Source organism: Mytilus californianus, unplaced genomic scaffold (genome assembly GCF_021869535.1).
Source record: "Mytilus californianus isolate M0D057914Y unplaced genomic scaffold, xbMytCali1.0.p SCAF_17, whole genome shotgun sequence".
NCBI lineage: Eukaryota > Metazoa > Mollusca > Bivalvia > Mytilida > Mytilidae > Mytilus > Mytilus californianus.
Genome location: NW_026262659.1, coordinates 10,452,384 through 10,472,246, shown reverse-complemented (window position 1 = coordinate 10,472,246; position 19,863 = coordinate 10,452,384). Strand labels below are relative to the sequence as shown.

At 33.4% G+C, this 19,863-nt stretch overlaps 1 protein-coding gene and 1 long non-coding RNA gene across 12 annotated transcripts in view; both read right to left on the bottom strand.

Annotated features, from left to right (window-relative positions):
- Positions 1-19,863, bottom strand: part of LOC127726369 (nuclear pore complex protein Nup98-Nup96-like) — a 100,358-nt gene that overhangs the window by 15,551 nt on the left and 64,944 nt on the right. For all 11 annotated transcript variants that reach the window (XM_052233731.1, XM_052233732.1, XM_052233739.1 and 8 more), the window contains 4 exons: positions 14,260-14,399; positions 13,674-13,787; positions 11,317-11,400; positions 3,493-3,682 (listed from right to left, as the gene is read on the bottom strand). In XM_052233731.1, coding sequence (XP_052089691.1) covers positions 3,493-3,682; positions 11,317-11,400; positions 13,674-13,787; positions 14,260-14,399 — 528 coding nt within the window. The remainder of the gene's footprint in view (positions 1-3,492; positions 3,683-11,316; positions 11,401-13,673; positions 13,788-14,259; positions 14,400-19,863) is intronic.
- LOC127726409 (uncharacterized) lies at positions 14,708-18,265 on the bottom strand. Its single transcript, XR_007993518.1, has 3 exons — positions 18,245-18,265; positions 15,601-17,951; positions 14,708-15,307 (listed from the first exon to the last, which is right to left on the bottom strand). It is a non-coding gene; the product is annotated as an uncharacterized LOC127726409 (long non-coding RNA).

The window sequence follows — 19,863 nt, the reverse complement described above, 5'->3', positions numbered from 1 at the left end:
TTCCTAAGAAAGATGTGATAAAAAATATTCATGGGACGGAAGGACGGACTGAAGGACTGACGGATGGACGGACAGATAGAGGTAAAATAGTATACCCCCACTTTTTTTAAGCAGGAGTATAATAAACAGATGACACGGATCAGAAAATTGGTGCAAAATAAACAGTTGACATAGATCAGGAAATCAGTGTAGAATAAACAGATGACACGGATCAAGAAATAAGTGTAAAGTAAACAGATGACACAGATCAGGAAATTGGTGTAAAATAAACATGCTACGAGTCAGAAAATCGTGTTAAGTAAACAGATGACACAGATCAGAAAATTGGTGTAAAATTGATGTCATGGATTAGGAAATCAGTGTTAAGTAAATGGATGACACAGATCAGGAAATTGGTGTAAAATTGATGTCATGGATAAGGAAATCAGTGTTAAGTAAACAGATGACACAGATCAGGAAATTGGTGTAAAATTGATGTCATGGATTAGGAAATCAGTGTTCAGTAAATAGATGCCACAGATCAGGAAATCAGCTGTTTTTTTATGCGACACTATTTTCATTAACTAGTTTAATGTCAAATCAACAATTGACATGTCTTTATTGAGGAGTGAAAGCCATATTGAATTCCTGAAATCATCCTGTTTAATAATTACAATATTATACCTAAATTTCACTGTTATAAAGATGCATCACTTTAATTTGAATCATACCATATAATAATAAAATGCTCCGCTGGGCGCAGCTTGATACGACCGCAGAGGTCGAACCCTGAACAGTTGGGGCAAGTATGGACACAACATTCAAGTTTGATACAGCTCTGAATTTGGATTGTGATTAAATATTTGACACAGCATAGGTTTCTGACACAGAATGAATGTGGTCTAAGAACTTAACATTTTTTAATTTACCTATTATGGTCCAATATCCAAAATCTAAATACATGGTTAGATTCAGCATATCAAAGAATCCAAAGAATTCAATTTTTGATGAAATCAAATAAAGTTTAATTTTGGGAAATCAAACAAAATTTAATTTTGGACCCATCTTGAAAACTGGGCCCATAATCAAAAATCTAAACACATGTTTAGATTCAGCATATCAAAGAACCCCAAGAATTCAATTTTTGTTAAAATCAAACTAAGTTTAATTTTGGACCCTTTGGACCTTAATGTAGACCAATTTGAAAACTGGACCCAAAATTAAAAATCTAAATACACAGTTAGATTTGGCATATCAAAGAACCCCAATAATTCAATTTTTGATGAAATAAAACAAAGTTTAATTTTGGACCCTTTTGACCTCAATATGAACCAATTTGATAGCGGGGCACACAAATAAAAAATCTAAATACATGGTTAGATTCAGCATATCAAAGAACCCCATATATTCAATTTTTGTTGAAATCAAACAAAGTTTAATTTTGGACCCCAATTTGGACCAACTTGAAAACTGGGCCCGAAATCAAAAATCTAAATACATGTTTAGATTCAGCATATCAAAGAACCCCATATATTCAATTTCTGTTAAAATCAAACTCAGTTTAATTTTGGACCCTTTGGACCTTAATGTAGACCAATTTGAAAACTGGACCCAAAATTAAAAATCTAAATACACTGTCAGATTTGGCATAACAAATAAATAAATGTGGTCAAAGATTTTACAAATCTAATGCGCCATACTGTGCAATTAAAGATTACTTCTTGAAATTTTTCAATATTTGAAATTTGAAAAAAAAAAAAATATTTGAAGAATAATTCTTTTTAATTTCTGAAATCTGAAATGAGAAAAAATTGACCCCCACAATTTCTTTTTACCCCCCCCCCTTTTTCCCCCAAAAAATTCTTTCCCTCAAGATATGGTCATAATCTCAATTCAAATTTCCAATGGAATTTGCAACCATAATTACCCATTTCAATTTACCATAGTGCAAACTTAATCTTTTTTATAATAGAATTTAAAATATGGTGTCAAATCTTTCATATGGATTTTTTTGTAAAAAAAAAAAGATGCAACATTTGCAGATATTTTTACTGGTCTTCCTTTATAAATATGCATTTCTTTAAACATAATTTAAAAGCAGTGTAAGGGAAGTAATCAAAACATTGTATGTGGATTACCTCCCTTATACTGTTTTTAAATTGTCTTAATTGTTCATTTACCATTACTTTATACATAATTTAAAAGCAGTGTAAGGGAGGTAATTCAAATGATGTATTTGATTTATCTCCCTTACACTGCTTTAAATTTATGTTTTGTACTTAAGTATTTGTCCATATAAAAATGCTTGTTTTTTGCCCCTTTTTTGGCCCCAAGTTCCTAAAATTTTGAGGCAATTACCCCCAAAATCAATCCCAGCATTCCCTTTGTGATATGGAACCTTGTGGTACAATGTCAGAGAGATCCATACACCATTCATATGATGAAGACATAATCTTTCAATCAGTTTAATTGAAGTCTGGCGCTGGCATGTCAGTTAACTGCTAGTAGTCTGTTGTTATTTATGTATTATTGTCATTTTGTTTATTTTCTTTGGTTACATCTTCTGACATCAGACTCGGACTTCTCTTGAACTGAATTTTAATGTGCGTATTGTTATGCGTTTACTTTTCTACATTGGCTACAGGTATAGGGGGAGAGTTGAGATCTCATAAACATGTTTTACCCCTCCGCATTTTTGCGCCTGTCCCAAGTCAGGAGCCTCTAGCCTTTGTTAGTCTTATATTATTTTTAATTTTAGTTTCTTGTGTACAATTTGGAGTTTAGTATGGCGTTCATTATCACTGAACTAGTATATATATTTGTTTAGGGGCCAGCTGAAGGACCCCTCTGGGTGCGGGAATTTCTCGCTGCATTGAAGACCTGTTGGTGAGCTTCTGCTGTTGTCTGTTCTATGGTCGGGTTGTTGTCTCTTTGACACATTTCCCATTTCCATTCTCAATTTTACTAACACACAAGTTATGTCTGGAAGTTAGAAAAATGCTTATTTTTGGCCCCCAATTCCTTAACTGTTGGTACCATAACCCCCAAAATCAATCCCAACCTTCCTTTTGTGGTATTGAACCTTATGGTAAAATTTCATAGAGATCCATTCACTTAAACTAAAGTTAGAGTGCTAAAACCAATGTGTCTTCGGACGATGACGACGACGACGTGGCCGTCATACCAATATACGATCGCAAAATTTTTTTGCGGTTGTATAAAAATAACATTCAGTGTGAAATTTTTCATTCATATGATCAAAAGTTTAGCAATGACGTTTTGGCTCTTAAATTATACATATTTCACAAATTTCATTTTATTCTATTTGGATTTTTTTGTAACATTTTCATGTTTAAACAAGGAATTATTTGGATCTGGAATAATTTTGAATTCAGAGAAAATTGATAAAAAATGTCTGATGAAAACTAATCTAACGTTAGGGGCTTAGTCATGTGACCTCATACAAAGGCTATAGTTGTATATTATCTTCTTATTTTGGATGATATTACTTACCTAAATCTTGTAATATGTCATCAGGAATCTTCTCCTGTGTGATATCTTGTATGATATCATCATCATCATCTGCCATGGGTACCACTCTGTCTTGTCTTGAATCTGTTACAGGGACGCTCTGCACTGGTGCCCTGTCAGACATACCAGACTGTGCTGGTGGAGGCTGGCCTGGTTTTAATTGTGCAGTGGCCTGTCAATAAATATTTTTGAGAAAATAGGCATCAGGCTCTGTGTAAAATTAATACACTATCCCCCAGCAGAATTAACTATAAATGTTACAATAGGCATTAAGTCACCATTAGTTTTCCATAAAAGTAGAGATTAGACAACAGCCATCTAAGAATCTATGACCGCAAAAACATGTCACAGATTGATACTACTGCTCAATTCATATTTTGATGGAGTCAGTAAAACTTGTGTAGTTTCTATTTAAGTTGTTCTTCCTCAAAGCACTGTTGTAAGTTTTTTTGTCATGAACCTAAATTGTCGTGAAGTCATCCACATGTGTCAATATCAAGAAAAAATCAAAATATGAAGCAGACTTTCTTGTCACTAAAGTAATTTTTATGTTAAGTTCACTGGAATATATGAGATACAAGCACTAGTTGAAATTCTGGTTACTGAGTGGTCTAAGTTGTCAGAACTACTGTATCACTAGCCAGTCAGGCAGGTGAACTCGACTTCAATCTTAATTGACTAGGATTGTTATTTTTCCTATCAAAGGTCGTGGTTCTCTACGGGCACTCCGGCTGCCTCCACCAATAAAAAACTGACCGTGTTAAACACCAATCAATCAATCAATTAATCAAACAATATATATATGAGAGTAAACTTAATGAAGTTGGCAGGACACTGTTTTCTTTCTGCCTTTGATGTATGCTATGACTTCTGTTTAAAATGAGCACAAAAACACTTGGCTGGTAGGGGAGTAACCAAATACCTCTTGAAAAATAAATCCACAAACTCAACAGAAATGCTTGTCAATCAAAAAGTCCAGCATCCCAACTAAATAGTTAGTTAAATGTATGACAGGACATACTAGTTGTCTCATTGTCAATCGTACCACATCTCCTTATTTCATATAGCTTAAGTTTACTAGTCCATTCCAAGGCTTAACTAGAGGTCAGTAGTGACAATGATCATTAATGTATGGCTCTCTTTCATGTACACAAAACACCTCCTAGTAGTGGTGTATGATAATACCAAGTTTCATTCCCAAAATCAAAGGGATTTTAAGGTTAGAGAGTGTAAAAGATTTCTGTACTCATGCACAGGCACATGGAACTTGAACTATGTTTTAAGACCAGCGAAATCAAATATTTGCACGGTAAACTTGGCAGTTGGAACTGTTTGTTAAGTCTAACTTGCTGTTTTTGTTGTGTGTCCTGGATCAAACTATAATTATTTTCCTCACTTCAAGACATTTCAGGATAAGTCATACCCTTTATGCAAATCCTCTGGTCATGGCAAGTGGACTGATAAGTCATTCCCTTTTATGCAAATTCTCTGGCTTTGGCAAGTGGACTGATTAAGTCATTCCCTTTTATGCAAATCCTCTATCCTTGGCAAGTGGACTTGTGGTTGTGAAAACTGTTGTGACTTTGATTTTTTGATGATCCATAATGCCAATGGGCATATTTTCATACATAAACCCAGTTTAACATGTGTACAAACCTCCCTTTCATCTAATTCATTTAGGTGGTAAACGTAAAACGTTCAATAAACAAAGAGTTGGATGAGATATCCTACAAAGTTTACCCCCACTTGTTATTTGACATTAACAAAAAATTAAAAGTATCCTCAAACTAGATTAACTGCCTGGCAATTCTGAGAATGGCTTACACAATGTGACCTATCATTATCAAGTTCCAGTAAAAAACTGTAAATTCAGAAAATTTTCAATTTTTTTTATTCAAAAATATCTACAGAGTAGGTTTTTGCAAAAAAAATAAAATGCTCCGCTGGGGCGCAGCTTGATACGACCGCAGAGGTTGAACCCTGAACAGTTGGGGCAAGTATGGACACAACATTCAAGCTTGATACAGCACTGAATTTGGATTGTAATTAAATATTTGACACAGCTTAGGTTTCTGACACAGAATGAATGTGGTCTAAGAACTTAAAATTTTTTAATTTACCTATTCAAACCATATCATTATTATTTGCTTTTATATATAAATCAGAAATAACTAATTTAAAATAGAAAATTTTTAAGAAAAAAAAAGGAAAAAAAAATCCTCCCCACCAAATTTTTTGAACCCCCTTATGATTCATCACCCCCAAACTCAATCCCAGCCTTCCCTTTGTGGTATGGTACCTTGCAGTACAATTTCAGAGAGATCCATACACTTGAACACAAGTTATTGTCTGGAAACTAGAAAAATGCTTGTTTTTTGGCCCCTTTTTGGCCCCAAATTCCTAAACGTTTAGGGCAATTACCCCCAAACTCAAACCCAGCTTTCCCTTTGTGATATGGAACCTTGTAGTACAATTTCATAAAGATCAATACACTTACACACAAGTTATTGTCCTGAAACTAGAAAAATGCTTGTTTTTTTGCCCCTTTATGGCCCCTAATTCCTAAAATTTTGAGGCAATTACCCCCAAAATCAATCCCAGCCTTCCCTTTGTGGTATGGTACCTTGCACTACAATTTCAGAGAGATCCATACACCTGAACACAAGTTATTGTCTGGAAACTAGAAAAATGCTTGTTTTTTGGCCCCTAATTCCTAAAATTTGGAGGCAATTACCCCCAAAATCAATCCCAGCATTCCCTTTGTGATATGGAACCTTGTGGTACAATGTCAGAGAGATCCATACACTAACACACAAGTTATGTCTGGAAGTTACAAAAATGCTTATTTTTGGCCCCTTTTTCCTTAACTGTTGGTACCATAACCCCCAAAATCAATCCCAACCTTCCTTTTGTGGTATTGAACCTTATGGTAAAATTTCATAGAGATCCATTCACTTAAACTAAAGTTAGAGTGCGAAAACCAATGTGTCTTCGGAAGACGACGACGCCAAATTTTTTTGCGGTCGTATAAAAACTTCTGTTTAAAGTTTAGATAACATTATTTATATCATTTACTTAAAATCACAATAATAAATCTTTCATTTTTATCCATTCTCAAAAAATTGCAATAATACCTGCAAGCAGTAAAATTATGAATTTACACATTCAAATCGTTTTATAATAAAAAAGCTGTGTAATATCCACAAAATATTTGGACGGATAAACAGATTAAGAAAATTTTAATCTTGTATACCTTCCACTTCATGAATGATTCTATACAAAAAACCTGCACATTCATCTTCAGCCAGGATGACCACTGATTAGCTCGAAATTTATCCTTTATAAAATTTGTGTACATGTACCAACAAATGAAAACAGTTGATGCGTTATCTTTATTTAAAAAACAAACAAATACTAATAGATAAATTTATACAATTTAAATAACATATAAATCAATTAAAAAACATATAAAAAAACAACAATTTAATTCAACTACATATCTAATTTTTTGCATGTCTGATTTAGTCTGGGGTAACAACATGGACAGATTTTTGTTAATTCAATTCCCAATCAAAAGAATCATTTTAACAGGGACGTTATATCATGAATATTTTGATATTTCCGATTTGTTAGACAACAGACCTATACTGCAATATAATCTAAATGGTGTGATCATGCTGATAAAAATACAAATATTATAATAAAATGCTCCGCAGGGCGCAGCTTGATACGACCGCAGAGGTCGAACCCTGAACAGTTGGGGGAAGTATGGACACAACATTCAAGCTTGATACAGCTTTGGATTTGGATTGTGATTAAATATTTGACACAGCATAGGTTTCTAACACAGATTGAATGTGGTCTAAGAACTTAAAAATTTTAAATTGGACATTCACCTATTATGGTCCAATATCCAAAATCTAAATACATGGTTAGATTCAGCATATCAAAGAACCCCAAGAATTCAATTTTTGATGAAATCAAACAAAGTTTAATTTTGGACCCTTTTGACCTCAATGTGGACAAAGTTGATAACGGGGCCCAAAAATCAAAAATCTAAATACATGGTTAGATTCAGCATATCAAAGAACCCCATATATTCAATTTTTGTTGAAATCAAACAAAGTTTAATTTTGGACCCCGATTTGGACCAACTTGAAAACTGGGCCCATAATCAAAAATCTAAATACATGTTTAGATTCAGCATATCAAAGAACCCTAAGAATTCAATTTTTGTTAAAATCAAACTAAGTTTAATTTTGGACCCTTTGGACCTTAATGTAGACCAATTTGAAAACGGAACCAAAAATTAAGAATCTAAGTACACGGTTAGATTCGGCATATCAAAGAACCCCAATAATTCAATTTTTGATGAAATCAAACAAAGTTTAATTTTGGACCCTTTTGACCTCAATGTGGACAAAGTTGATAACGGGGCCCAAAAATCAAAAATCTAAATACATGGTTAGATTCAGCATATCAAAGAACCCCATATATTCAATTTTTGTTGAAATCAAACAAAGTTTAATTTTGGACCCCGATTTGGACCAACTTGAAAACTGGGCCCATAATCAAAAATCTAAATACATGTTTAGATTCAGCATATCAAAGAACCCTAAGAATTCAATTTTTGTTAAAATCAAACTAAGTTTAATTTTGGACCCTTTGGACCTTAATGTAGACCAATTTGAAAACGGAACAAAAAATTAAGAATCTAAATACACGGTTAGATTCGGCATATCAAAGAACCCCAATAATTCAATTTTTGATGAAATCAAACAAAGTTTAATTTTGGACCCTTTGGACCTCAATGTGGACCAATTTAAAAACGGGGCCCAAAATCCAAAAACTAAATACACGGTTAGATTCAGCATATTAAAGAACCCCATGAAATCAAGAATAAAACCCCATTGAAATTGGTCAAGAAATAAGCAATTTATAGGAAGTATCTTCTTTTGCACAATCCTGTGCTATTAAATATTTCTTGCTATTGCGCAATACTGTACAATTGACAATTTCTTGCTATTGCGCAATATTGTGCTATTGGATATTTCTTGCTATTGCGCAATACTGTGCAATTGAAGATTTCTTGCTATTGCGCTATACTGTGCAATTGAAGATTTCTTGCTATTGTGCAATACTGTGCAATTGAAAATTTCTTGCTATTGCACAATACTTATTATATAATAATTTACACATCCTGTTTGGTGTGTATCTCCTACCATATCATTATTATTTGATTTTATATATAAATCAGAAATAACCAACTTAAAATGGAAAATTTTAAAAGAAACAAAAAAGGAAAAAAAGAAAAAAAAGGAAAAAAAAAATAAATCCCCCCCCAAAATTTTTTGAACCCCCATTATGATTCATCACCCCCAAACTCAATCCCAGCCTTCCCTTTGTGGTATGGTACCTTGCAGTACAATTTCAGAGAGATCCATACACTTGAACACAAGTTATTGTCTGGAAACTAGAAAAAAATGTGTTTTTTGGCCCCTTTTTGGCCCCAAATTCCTAAACGTTTAGGGCAATTACCCCCAAACTCAAACCCAGCTTTCCCTTTGTGATATGGAACCTTGTAGTACAATTTCAGAAAGATCCATACACTTACACACAAGTTATTGTCATGAAACTAGAAAAATGCTTGTTTTTTGCCCCTTTTTTGGCCCCTAATTCCTAAAATTTGGAGGCAATTACCCCCAAAATCAATCCCAGCATTCCTTTAGTGATATGGAACCTTGTGGTACAATGTCAGAGAGATCCATACACTAACACACAAGTTATGTCTGGAAGTTACAAAAATGCTTATTTTTGGCCCCTTTTTGGCCCCTAATTCCTTTACTGTTATTACCATAACCCCCAAAATCAATCCCAACCTTCCTTTTGTGGTATTGAACCTTGTGGTAAAATTTCATAAAGATCCATTCACTTAAACTAAAGTTAGAGTGCGAAAACCAATGTGTCTTCGGACGACGACGACGCCAACGTCATACCAATATACGACCACAAAAATTTTTTTGCGGTCGTATAAAAATCATTGTCAATGAACTTATTTGTATGGTTCATTATATAACAAACTTTTGTTGTTTTTACTTCAACATAATTATGATGTGACCCTTCCTCTGATTGTTACATACATAATCATTAAGGAAGATTCTAATGCAATGTGTAATATGAATATATAATACCATTTATGATTGGATAAAGTCTGCCATCAATTACATGATTGATAGTCTGAGTCCTTGGAAACAACAGTGTGCAATCACAATTAGCGTTTCTGAGATATTGCATATATAATATAATAATTGTACATAATATATGTTTGATTCTTAACATTTCACAAGTATTGCATCAAAAGAAGAAAATTAGTACTGCATTAAATTGAATAAAATAGGTTCTGTGTAAGGTTGACCACCATGAATAAAGGGCAGGACATTTAGCCTGCCACTGGACATGAAAGTATGTCGGATATGGTGGGAAATGTAGCTTTGCAAAGACCCCTCAAAAAATTGTTGCAAGGTTCATTTGACATGTTATTGGGGATTTAACATATAAAGTAGTTATTCCATAAATAGATTCATATATTTATAAAACTTGATTATCATTTTTCTAAATAATTTTAATACCACATGAATTCTATTGGGATTTAAAAAAAAACCACTAAAAATTTATCAATAAATTTCACATGCATATGATATTAAAATTCCTCTTATACTGTTATTTGATAGGAAACATGACAGCATAATATGTTAACACAATTACATAGGTATAATATTAACAAAACCTAGAGGAATTACCTCGAGGAATAATTACATATATATTTACACTCAATAAAAATAAATAATTCATGATATAAATATAATCACTTAAAAAAAGAAGATAAAATATAAAATTAACATTAAACGGAAATTTGGAGGAATACCATGTCATTATAACTTTCTCATATAGTCAATATATATCTATACCAATAAATCAGACATTTTCCCAAAACATACTGACAATGTATTACAAAAACAATATAATATAACAACTTTGAAGATAAATTTAAGCAAATAATGGTTTCATTCTTACAAAAGATTCCTGCAAATAAATGAATTGAGAACTTAAACATAAATTTTCCAATACCCTAGGAAAGCAATAAGTGGTATAGAAAAAAAAACTTTCTCAAAAACTTCTGTTGTCAGTTATATTCATAAGATATTCATCTATATTGCCATCTGTATTTTCTTTCATATAATGAAGGTTTTCAATATAGTAATTCTTACAAATATATAAGAATTCAAAGTAAGATTGTAATCACAGTATGTCCTTCCTTATTTATGTATTTGCATGGTTAATTCTGGTCTTCAGTACTACCTTCATAGTGAGGCCCATTCTAATGTTGATTATCATCCACAAAAAAATCATTGGATCTTGGTAATAGACTAATCACATACATGCTTCCTGGAACACTAATACTAGATACTCCACCACAGGATAACTCTTGTCTGTCCATATGAAGATAGAATGATTAAATTCCAGTGAAGAATTCTAATTATTTTTTTATTCCATCGTTTGATTTATAACGATCTCAAATTAATCACGACAGAGAATGACACATCAATGACAACAAATAAAGAAAGAAATAAAAATTTTCACCAAACAAGAATTTCTTAAGTCCTGAAAGTTGAATATTTTATCTCAATTAATACAACTTAAAAGTACATTTTTTTTTACCATCAACTAAGAGAGATCATTCATGATACAGAATGATTCTCACAAAGTGTTTATGGATTGGTATAACACTGGTTGTCATCTACTGACCTGCATCTTAGCTTGGTGTTGGGCCAGTTCAGAAAGGTCATCCTCGTCACTTTCATCCATTCCATATTTGGTAAAATGTTTAACCTGAAAAATAGAAATTGATATGTTAATTGATGAAAAAAACTAAATTAAAGGCAGGTGCATAAAGTTCTTAATAGTTAGGTTAAGCATTCAACATGATACGAATGAAAAGATATTTTGCAAATAACATTTTTGTGAGATCATCTGTAATAAAATGCTCCGCAGGGCGCAGCTTGATACGACCGCAGAGGTCGAACCCTGAACAGTTGGGGCAAGTATGCACACAACATTCAAGCGTGATACAGCTCTGAATTTGGATTGTGATTAAATATTTGACACAGCATAGGTTTCTGACACAGAATGAATGTGGTCTAAGAACTTAAAAATTTTAAATTGGACATTCACCTATTATGGTCCAATATCCAAAATCTAAATACATGGTTAGATTCAGCATATCAAAGAACCCAAAGAATTCAATTTTTGATGAAATCAAACAAAGTTTAATTTTGGACCCTTTTGACCTCAATGTGGACAAAGTTGATAACGGGGCCCAAAAATCAAAAATATAAATACATGGTTAGATTCAGCATATCAAAGAACCCCATATATTCAATTTTTGTTGAAATCAAACAAAGTTTAATTTTGGACCCCAATTTGGACCAACTTGAAAACTGGGCCCATAATCAAAAATCTAAATACATGTTTAGATTCAGCATATCAAAGAACCCTAAAAATTCAATTTTTGTTAAAATCAAACTAAGTTTAATTTTGGACCCTTTGGACCTTAATGTAGACCAATTTGAAAACGGAACCAAAAATTAAGAATCTAAATACACTGTTAGATTCGGCATATCAAAGAACCCCAATAATTCAATTTTTGATGAAATCAAACAAAGTTAAATTTTGGACCCTTTGGACCTCAATGTGGACCAATTTAAAAACGGGGCCCAAAATCCAAAAACTTAATACACGGTTAGATTCAGCATATTAAAGACCCCAAGAATTCAAGAATAAAACCCCATTGAAATTGATCAAGAAATAAGCAATTTATACAAAGTATCTTCTTTTGCACAATACTGTGCAATTGAATATTTCTTGCTTTTGCGCAATACTGTACAATTGACAATTTCTTGCTATTGCGCAATATTGTGCTATTGAATATTTCTTGCTATTGCGCAATACTGTGCAATTGAAGATTTCTTGCTATTGCGCAATACTGTGCAATTGAAGATTTCTTGCTATTGTGCAATACTGTGCAATTGAAAATTTCTTGCTATTGCACAATACTTATTATATAATAATTTACACATTCTGTTTGGTGTGTATCTCCTACCATATCATTATAATTTGCTTTTAAATATAAATCAGAAATAACCAACTTAAAATGGAAAATTTTAAAAGAAAAAAAAAGGAAAAAAAAAAAAAAAAAAAAAAAAAAAAAAAAAAAAAAAATCCCCCCCCCCCAATTCTTTGAACCCCCTTATGATTCATCACCCCCAAACTCAATCCCAGCCTTCCCTTTGTGGTATGGTACCTTGCAGTACAATTTCAGAGAGATCCATACACTTGAACACAAGTTATTGTCTGGGAACTAGAAAAATGCTTATTTTTGGCCCCTTTTTGGCCCCAAATTCCTAAACGTTTCAGGCAATTACCCCCAAACTCAATTCCAGCTTTCCCTTTGTGATATGGAACCTTGCAGTACAATTTCAGAAATATCCAAACACTTACACACAAGTTATTGTCATGAAACTAGAAAAATGCTTGTTTTTTGCCCCTTTTTTTGCCCCTAATTCCTACAATTTTGAGGCAATTACCCCCAAAAAAAATTACAGCCTTCCCTTTGTGATATGGAACCTTGTGGTACAATGTCAGAGAGATCCATACACTTACACACAAGTTATTGTCTGGAAGTTACAAAAATGCTTATTTTTGGCCCCTTTTTGGCCCCTAATTCCTTTACTGTTGGTACCATAACCCCCAAAATCAATCCCAACCTTCCTTTCATGGTATTGAACCTTATGGTAAAATTTCATGGAGATCCATTCACTTAAACTAAAGTTAGAGTGCGAAAACCAATGTGTCTTCGGACGACGCCAGACGACGACGACGACGCCAACGTCATACCAATATACGACCAAAAAATTTTTAATTTTTGCGGTCGTATAAAAATTGCTAATGGTTCTGATATTTCTGTTGAAAAATCAATTTGTTGAAATCTTAAATCAATTTCATTCCTCCAACTTCCATTTAGAAATGGAGTAGCCATACGATTTCTTACGGTTCTGATATTTCTGTATATAAATCAATTTGTTGAAAACTTAAATAAATCTCACCTCGAATACCCATGATCCAGTTTCTGGTCTATAGTCTGTAAACCTGCCACCTATCCTAGCTGTGATCCCTTCTATTTTCTCATGGTAATTCATTGCTTTCAACCTTTCTGGATCCTGTTTAAAGGAATATCAATTAATATTGTACCAGATTCGGGCAAAATTTTTTTTTTCTGTTTCTGCCAGTTTAATATTTTAGGGTAAATGATTGTGCTGTATAAATAACAGAACATATGATTTTTAACAGTAGTTAACTAATCTGTTCATTGAAAAATTGATCATCTCAAATTACACATTTATCAATTGGTGTTTAATGCGGCGTTCACACAAGAGTACCGATTATGGCTCCTGCTTGAGATCAGACAGCGCTAAGGCACGAAAAGTGAAAAAGTCAGATTACTATCCTCAATGATCTGGAATGTCCTATTATTATCTGAACGCAGTCGTATACGTTCATAACAGATTCCTGAAGTCTAGCGCACCTGCCACGGTGGGATTCGAACTCAAAACCTCAGTATTGACAGTGTCAAATTATAGAAACTGAGATGACAAATGTCAACCAGTTAAATTCGTCTGTTGAGTTGTTTACCTGAATGGGTTTTCTTGTAGTCTTGTCTACAGGCCAGACACAGTCCAATGTTATCTCTGCTTTCCTGTTCAGACCATCTCCTTGATCAGGTTTGTTGTCATCATCAGGATAAACTATCACCTCTTTCCTTCTGATATGTACTGAAAGAACAGGGCATAAATAAATAATTCATGTATAGAATGAAACTGTGAATATATTTCTATATCAGTTGAAACAATGTTCTGTCTTTCCCTTTTGCTATGCAGTAAATGTAAGTTTTCCTAACAATTGACTATTTAAAAGAATGTGTGTTAGCAGACGGATGTTTTTTAAAAGAATGTGTGTTAGCAGACGGATGTTTTTTAAAAGAATGTGTGTTAGCAGACGGATGTTTTTCCTTTTGATATTTTTCTACCTTTTTTCTTCAAAACAGTTTTGCTATATATATATATACACCTTACAAAAGTGCACACGCTGAAATGTCTCGCCTTCTTTACTAATCATTGATATTATGTTGATAGTCCTAAATATAAAGCTTTATTACAACTGTCACATAAACTTAACATTAACCAAGTAAACTAAACATTGACCAATGAACCATGAAAATGAGGTCAAGGTCAGATGAACCATGCTAGGCAGGCATGTACAGCTAACAATTCTTCCATACAACAAATATAGTTGACCTATTGCTTATAGTTTAAGAAAAACAGACCAAAACACAAAAACTTAACACTGAGCAATGAACCTTGAAAATGAGGTCAAGGTCAAATAAAACCTGCTTGACTGCCAAAAAGATCATAAAATATTTCCATACACCAAATATAGTTGAACTATTGCATACAGTATTAGAAAAAAAGACCAAAACTCAAAAAACTTAACTTTGACCACTGAACCATGAAAATGAGGTCATGGTCAGATGACACCTGCCCGCTAGACATGTACACCTTACAATCATCCATACACCAAATAAAGTAGACCTATGGCATACAGTATAAGAAAAACAGACCAAAACACAAAAACTTAACTATAACCACTGAACCATGAAAATGAGGTCAAGGTCAGATGACACCTGCCAGTTGGACATGTACACCTTACAGTCCTTCCATACACCGAATATACAAGACCTATTGCTTATAGTATCTGAGATATGGACTTGACCACCAAAACTTAACCTTGTTCACTGATCCATGAAATGAGGTCGAGGTCAAGTGAAAACTGTCTGACGGGCATGAGGACCTTGCAAGGTACGCACATACCAAATATAGTTGAACTATTGCATATAGTATTAGAAAAAAAGACCAAAACTCAAAAACTTAACTTTGACCACTGAACCATGAAAATGAGGTCAAGGTCAGATGACACCTGCCCGCTAGACATGTACACCTTACAATCATTCCATACACCAAATAAAGTAGACCTATGGCATACAGTATAAGAAAAACAGACCAAAACACAATAAAATGCTCCGCAGGGCGCAGCTTGATACGACCGCAGAGGTCGAACCCTGACCAGTTGGGGCAAGTATGGACACAACATTCAAGCTTGATACAGCTCTGAATTTGGATTGTGATTAAATATTTGACACAGCATAGGTTTCTGACACAGAATGAATGTGGCCTAAGAACTTAAAAATTTTAAATTGGACATTCACCTATTATGGTCCAATATCCAAAATCTAAATACATGGTTAGATTCAGCATATCAAAGAACCCCAAGAATTCAATTTTTGATGAAATCAAACAAAGTTTAATTTTGGACCCCGATTTGGACCAACTTGAAAACTGGGCCCATAATCAAAAATCTAAATACATGTTTAGATTCAGCATATCAAAGAACCCTAAAAATTCAATTTTTGTTAAAATCAAACTAAGTTTAATTTTGGACCCTTTGGACCTTAATGTAGACCAATTTGAAAACGGAACCAAAAATTAAGAATCTAAATACACGGTTAGATTCGGCATATCAAAGAACCCCAATAATTCAATTTTTGATGAAATCAAACAAAGTTAAATTTTGGACCCTTTTGACCTCAATGTGGACAAAGTTGATAACGGGGCCCAAAAATCAAAAATCTAAATATATGGTTAGATTCAGCATATCAAAGAACCCCATATATTCAATTTTTGTTGAAATCAAACAAAGTTTAATTTTGGACCCCGATTTGGACCAACTTGAAAACTGGGCCCATAATCAAAAATCTAAATACATGTTTAGATTCAGCATATCAAAGAACCCTAAAAATTCAATTTTTGTTAAAATCAAACTAAGTTTAATTTTGGACCCTTTGGACCTTAATGTAGACCAATTTGAAAACGGAACCAAAAATTAAGAATCTAAATACACAGTTAGATTCAGCATATCAAAGAACCCCAATAATTCAATTTTTGATGAAATCAAACAAAGTTAAATTTTGGACCCTTTGGACCTCAATGTGGACCAATTTAAAAACGGGGCCCAAAATCCAAAAACTTAATACACGGTTAGATTCAGCATATTAAAGAACCCCAAGAATTCAAGAATAAAACCCCATTGAAATTGATCAAGAAATAAGCAATTTATACGAAGTATCTTCTTTTGCACAATACTGTGCAATTGAATATTTCTTGCTATTGCACAATACTGTACAATTGACAATTTCTTGCTATTGCGCAATATTGTGCTATTGGATATTTCTTGCTATTGCGCAATACTGTGCAATTGAAGATTTCTTGCTATTGCGCAATACTGTGCAATTGAAGATTTCTAGCTATTGTGCAATACTGTGCAATTGAAAATTTCTTGCTATTGCACAATACTTATTAGATAATAATTTACACATCCTGTTTGGTGTGTATCTCCTACCATATCATTATTATTTGCTTTTAAATATTAATCAGAAATAACCAACTTAAAATGGAAAATTTTAAAAGAAAAAAAAAAGGAAAAAAAGAAAAAAAAAGAAAGAAAAAAAAATCCCCCCCCAAATTTTTTGAACCCCCTTATGATTCATCACCCCCAAACTCAATCCCAGCCTTCCCTTTGTGGTATGGTACCTTGCAGTACAATTTCAGAGAGATCCATACACTTGAACACAAGTTATTGTCTGGAAACTAGAAAAATGCTTATTTTTGGCCCCTTTTTGGCCCCCAATTCCTGAACATTTCGGGCAATTACCCCCAAACTCAATTCCAGCTTTCCCTTTGTGATATGGAACCTTGTAGTACAATTTCAGAAATATCCAAACACTTACACACAAGTTATTGTCATGAAACTAGAAAAATGCTTGTTTTTTGCCCCTTTTTTGGCCCCTAATTCCTAAAATTTTGAGGCAATTACCCCCAAAATCAATTACAGCCTTTCCTTTGTGATATGGAACCTTGTGGTACAATGTCAGAGAGATCCATACACTTACACACAAGTTATTGTCTGGAAGTTACAAAAATGCTTATTTTTGGCCCCTTTTTGGCCCCTAATTCCTTAACTGTTGGTACCATAACCCCCAAAATCAATCCCAACCTTCCTTTCGTGGTATTGAACCTTATGGTAAAATTTCATGGAGATCCATTCACTTAAACTAAAGTTAGAGTGCGAAAACCAATGTGTCTTCGGACGACGCCGACGACGACGCCAACGTCATACCAATATACGACCAAAAAATTTTTAATTTTTGCGGTCGTATAAAAACTTAACTATAACCACTGAACCATGAAAATGAGGTCAAGGTCAGATGACACCTGCCAGTTGGACATGTACACCTTACAGTCCTTCCATACACCGAATATACAAGACCTATTGCTTATAGTATCTGAGATATGGACTTGACCACCAAAACTTAACCTTGTTCACTGATCCATAAAATGAGGTCGAGGTCAAGTGAAAACTGTCTGACGGGCATGAGGACCTTGCAAGGTACGCACATACCAAATATAGTTGAACTATTGCATATAGTATTAGAAAAAAAGACCAAAACTCAAAAAATTAACTTTGACCACTGAACCATGAAAATGAGGTCAAGGTCAGATGACACCTGCCCGCTAGACATGTACACCTTACAATCATTCTATACACCAAATAAAGTAGACCTATGGCATACAGTATAAGAAAAACAGACCAAAACACAATAAAATGCTTCGCTGGGCGCAGCTTGATACGACCGCAGAGGTCGAACCCTGAACAGTTGGGGCAAGTATGGACACAACATTCAAGCTTGATACAGCTCTGAATTTGGATTGTGATTAAATATTTGACACAGCATAGGTTTCTGACACAGAAAGAATGTGGTCTAAGAACTTCAATTTTTTTAATTTACCTATTATGGTTCAATGTCCAAAATCAAAATACATGGTTAGATTCAGCATATTAAACTTGGACAAACTTGAAAACTGGTCCCATAATCAAAAATCTAAACACATGTTTAGATTCAGCATATCAAAGTACCCCAAGAATTCAATTTTTGTTAAAATCAAACTAAGTTTAATTTTGGACCCTTTGGACCTTAATGTAGACCAATTTAAAAAACGGGACCCAATATTAAAAATCTAAATACACGGTTAGATTTGGCATATCAAAGAACCCCAATAATTAAATTTTTGATGAAATCAAACAAAGTTTAATTTTGGACCCTTTTGACCTCAATATGAACCAATTTGATAGCGGGCCCACAAATAAAAAATCTAAATACATGGCAAGATTCAGCATATCAAAGAACCCCATATATTCAATTTTTGTTGAAATCAAACAAAATTTAATTTTGGACCCCAATTTGGACCAACTTGAAAACTGGGCCAAAAATCTAAAATCTAAATACATGTTTAGATTCAGCATATCAAAGAACCCCATATATTCAATTTTTGTTGAAATCAAACAAAGTTTAATTTTGGACCCCAACTTGGACCAACTTGAAAACTGGGCCCATAATCAAAAATCTAAACACATGTTTAGATTCAGCATATCAAAGAACCCCAAGAATTCAATTTTTGTTAAAATCAAACTAAGTTTAATTTTGGACCCTTTGGACCTTAATGTAGACCAATTTAAAAACGGGACCCAAAATTAAAAATCTAAATACACGGTTAGATTTGGCATATCAAAGAACCCCAATAATTCAATTTTTGATGAAATCAAACAAAGTTTAATTTTGGACCCTTTTGACCTCAATATGAACCAATTTGATAGCGGGTCCACAAATAAAAAATCTAAATACATGGTTAGATTCGGCATATCAAAGAACCCCAAGAATTCAATTTTTGATGAAATCAAACAAAGTTTAATTTTGGACCCTTTTGACCTCAATGTGGACAAAGTTGATAACTGGGCCCAAAAATCAAAAATCTAAATACATGGTTAGATTCAGCATATCAAAGAACCCCATATATTCAATTTTTGTTGAAATCAAACAAAGTTTAATTTTGGACCCCGATTTGGACCAACTTGAAAACTGGGCCCATAATCAAAAATCTAAATACATGTTTAGATTCAGCATATCAAAGTACCCTAAAAATTCAATTTTTGTTAAAATCAAACTAAGTTTAATTTTGGACCCTTTTGACCTTAATGTAGACCAATTTGAAAACGAAACCAAAAATTAAGAATCTAAATACACAGTTAGATTCGGCATATCAAAGAACACCAATAATTCAATTTTTG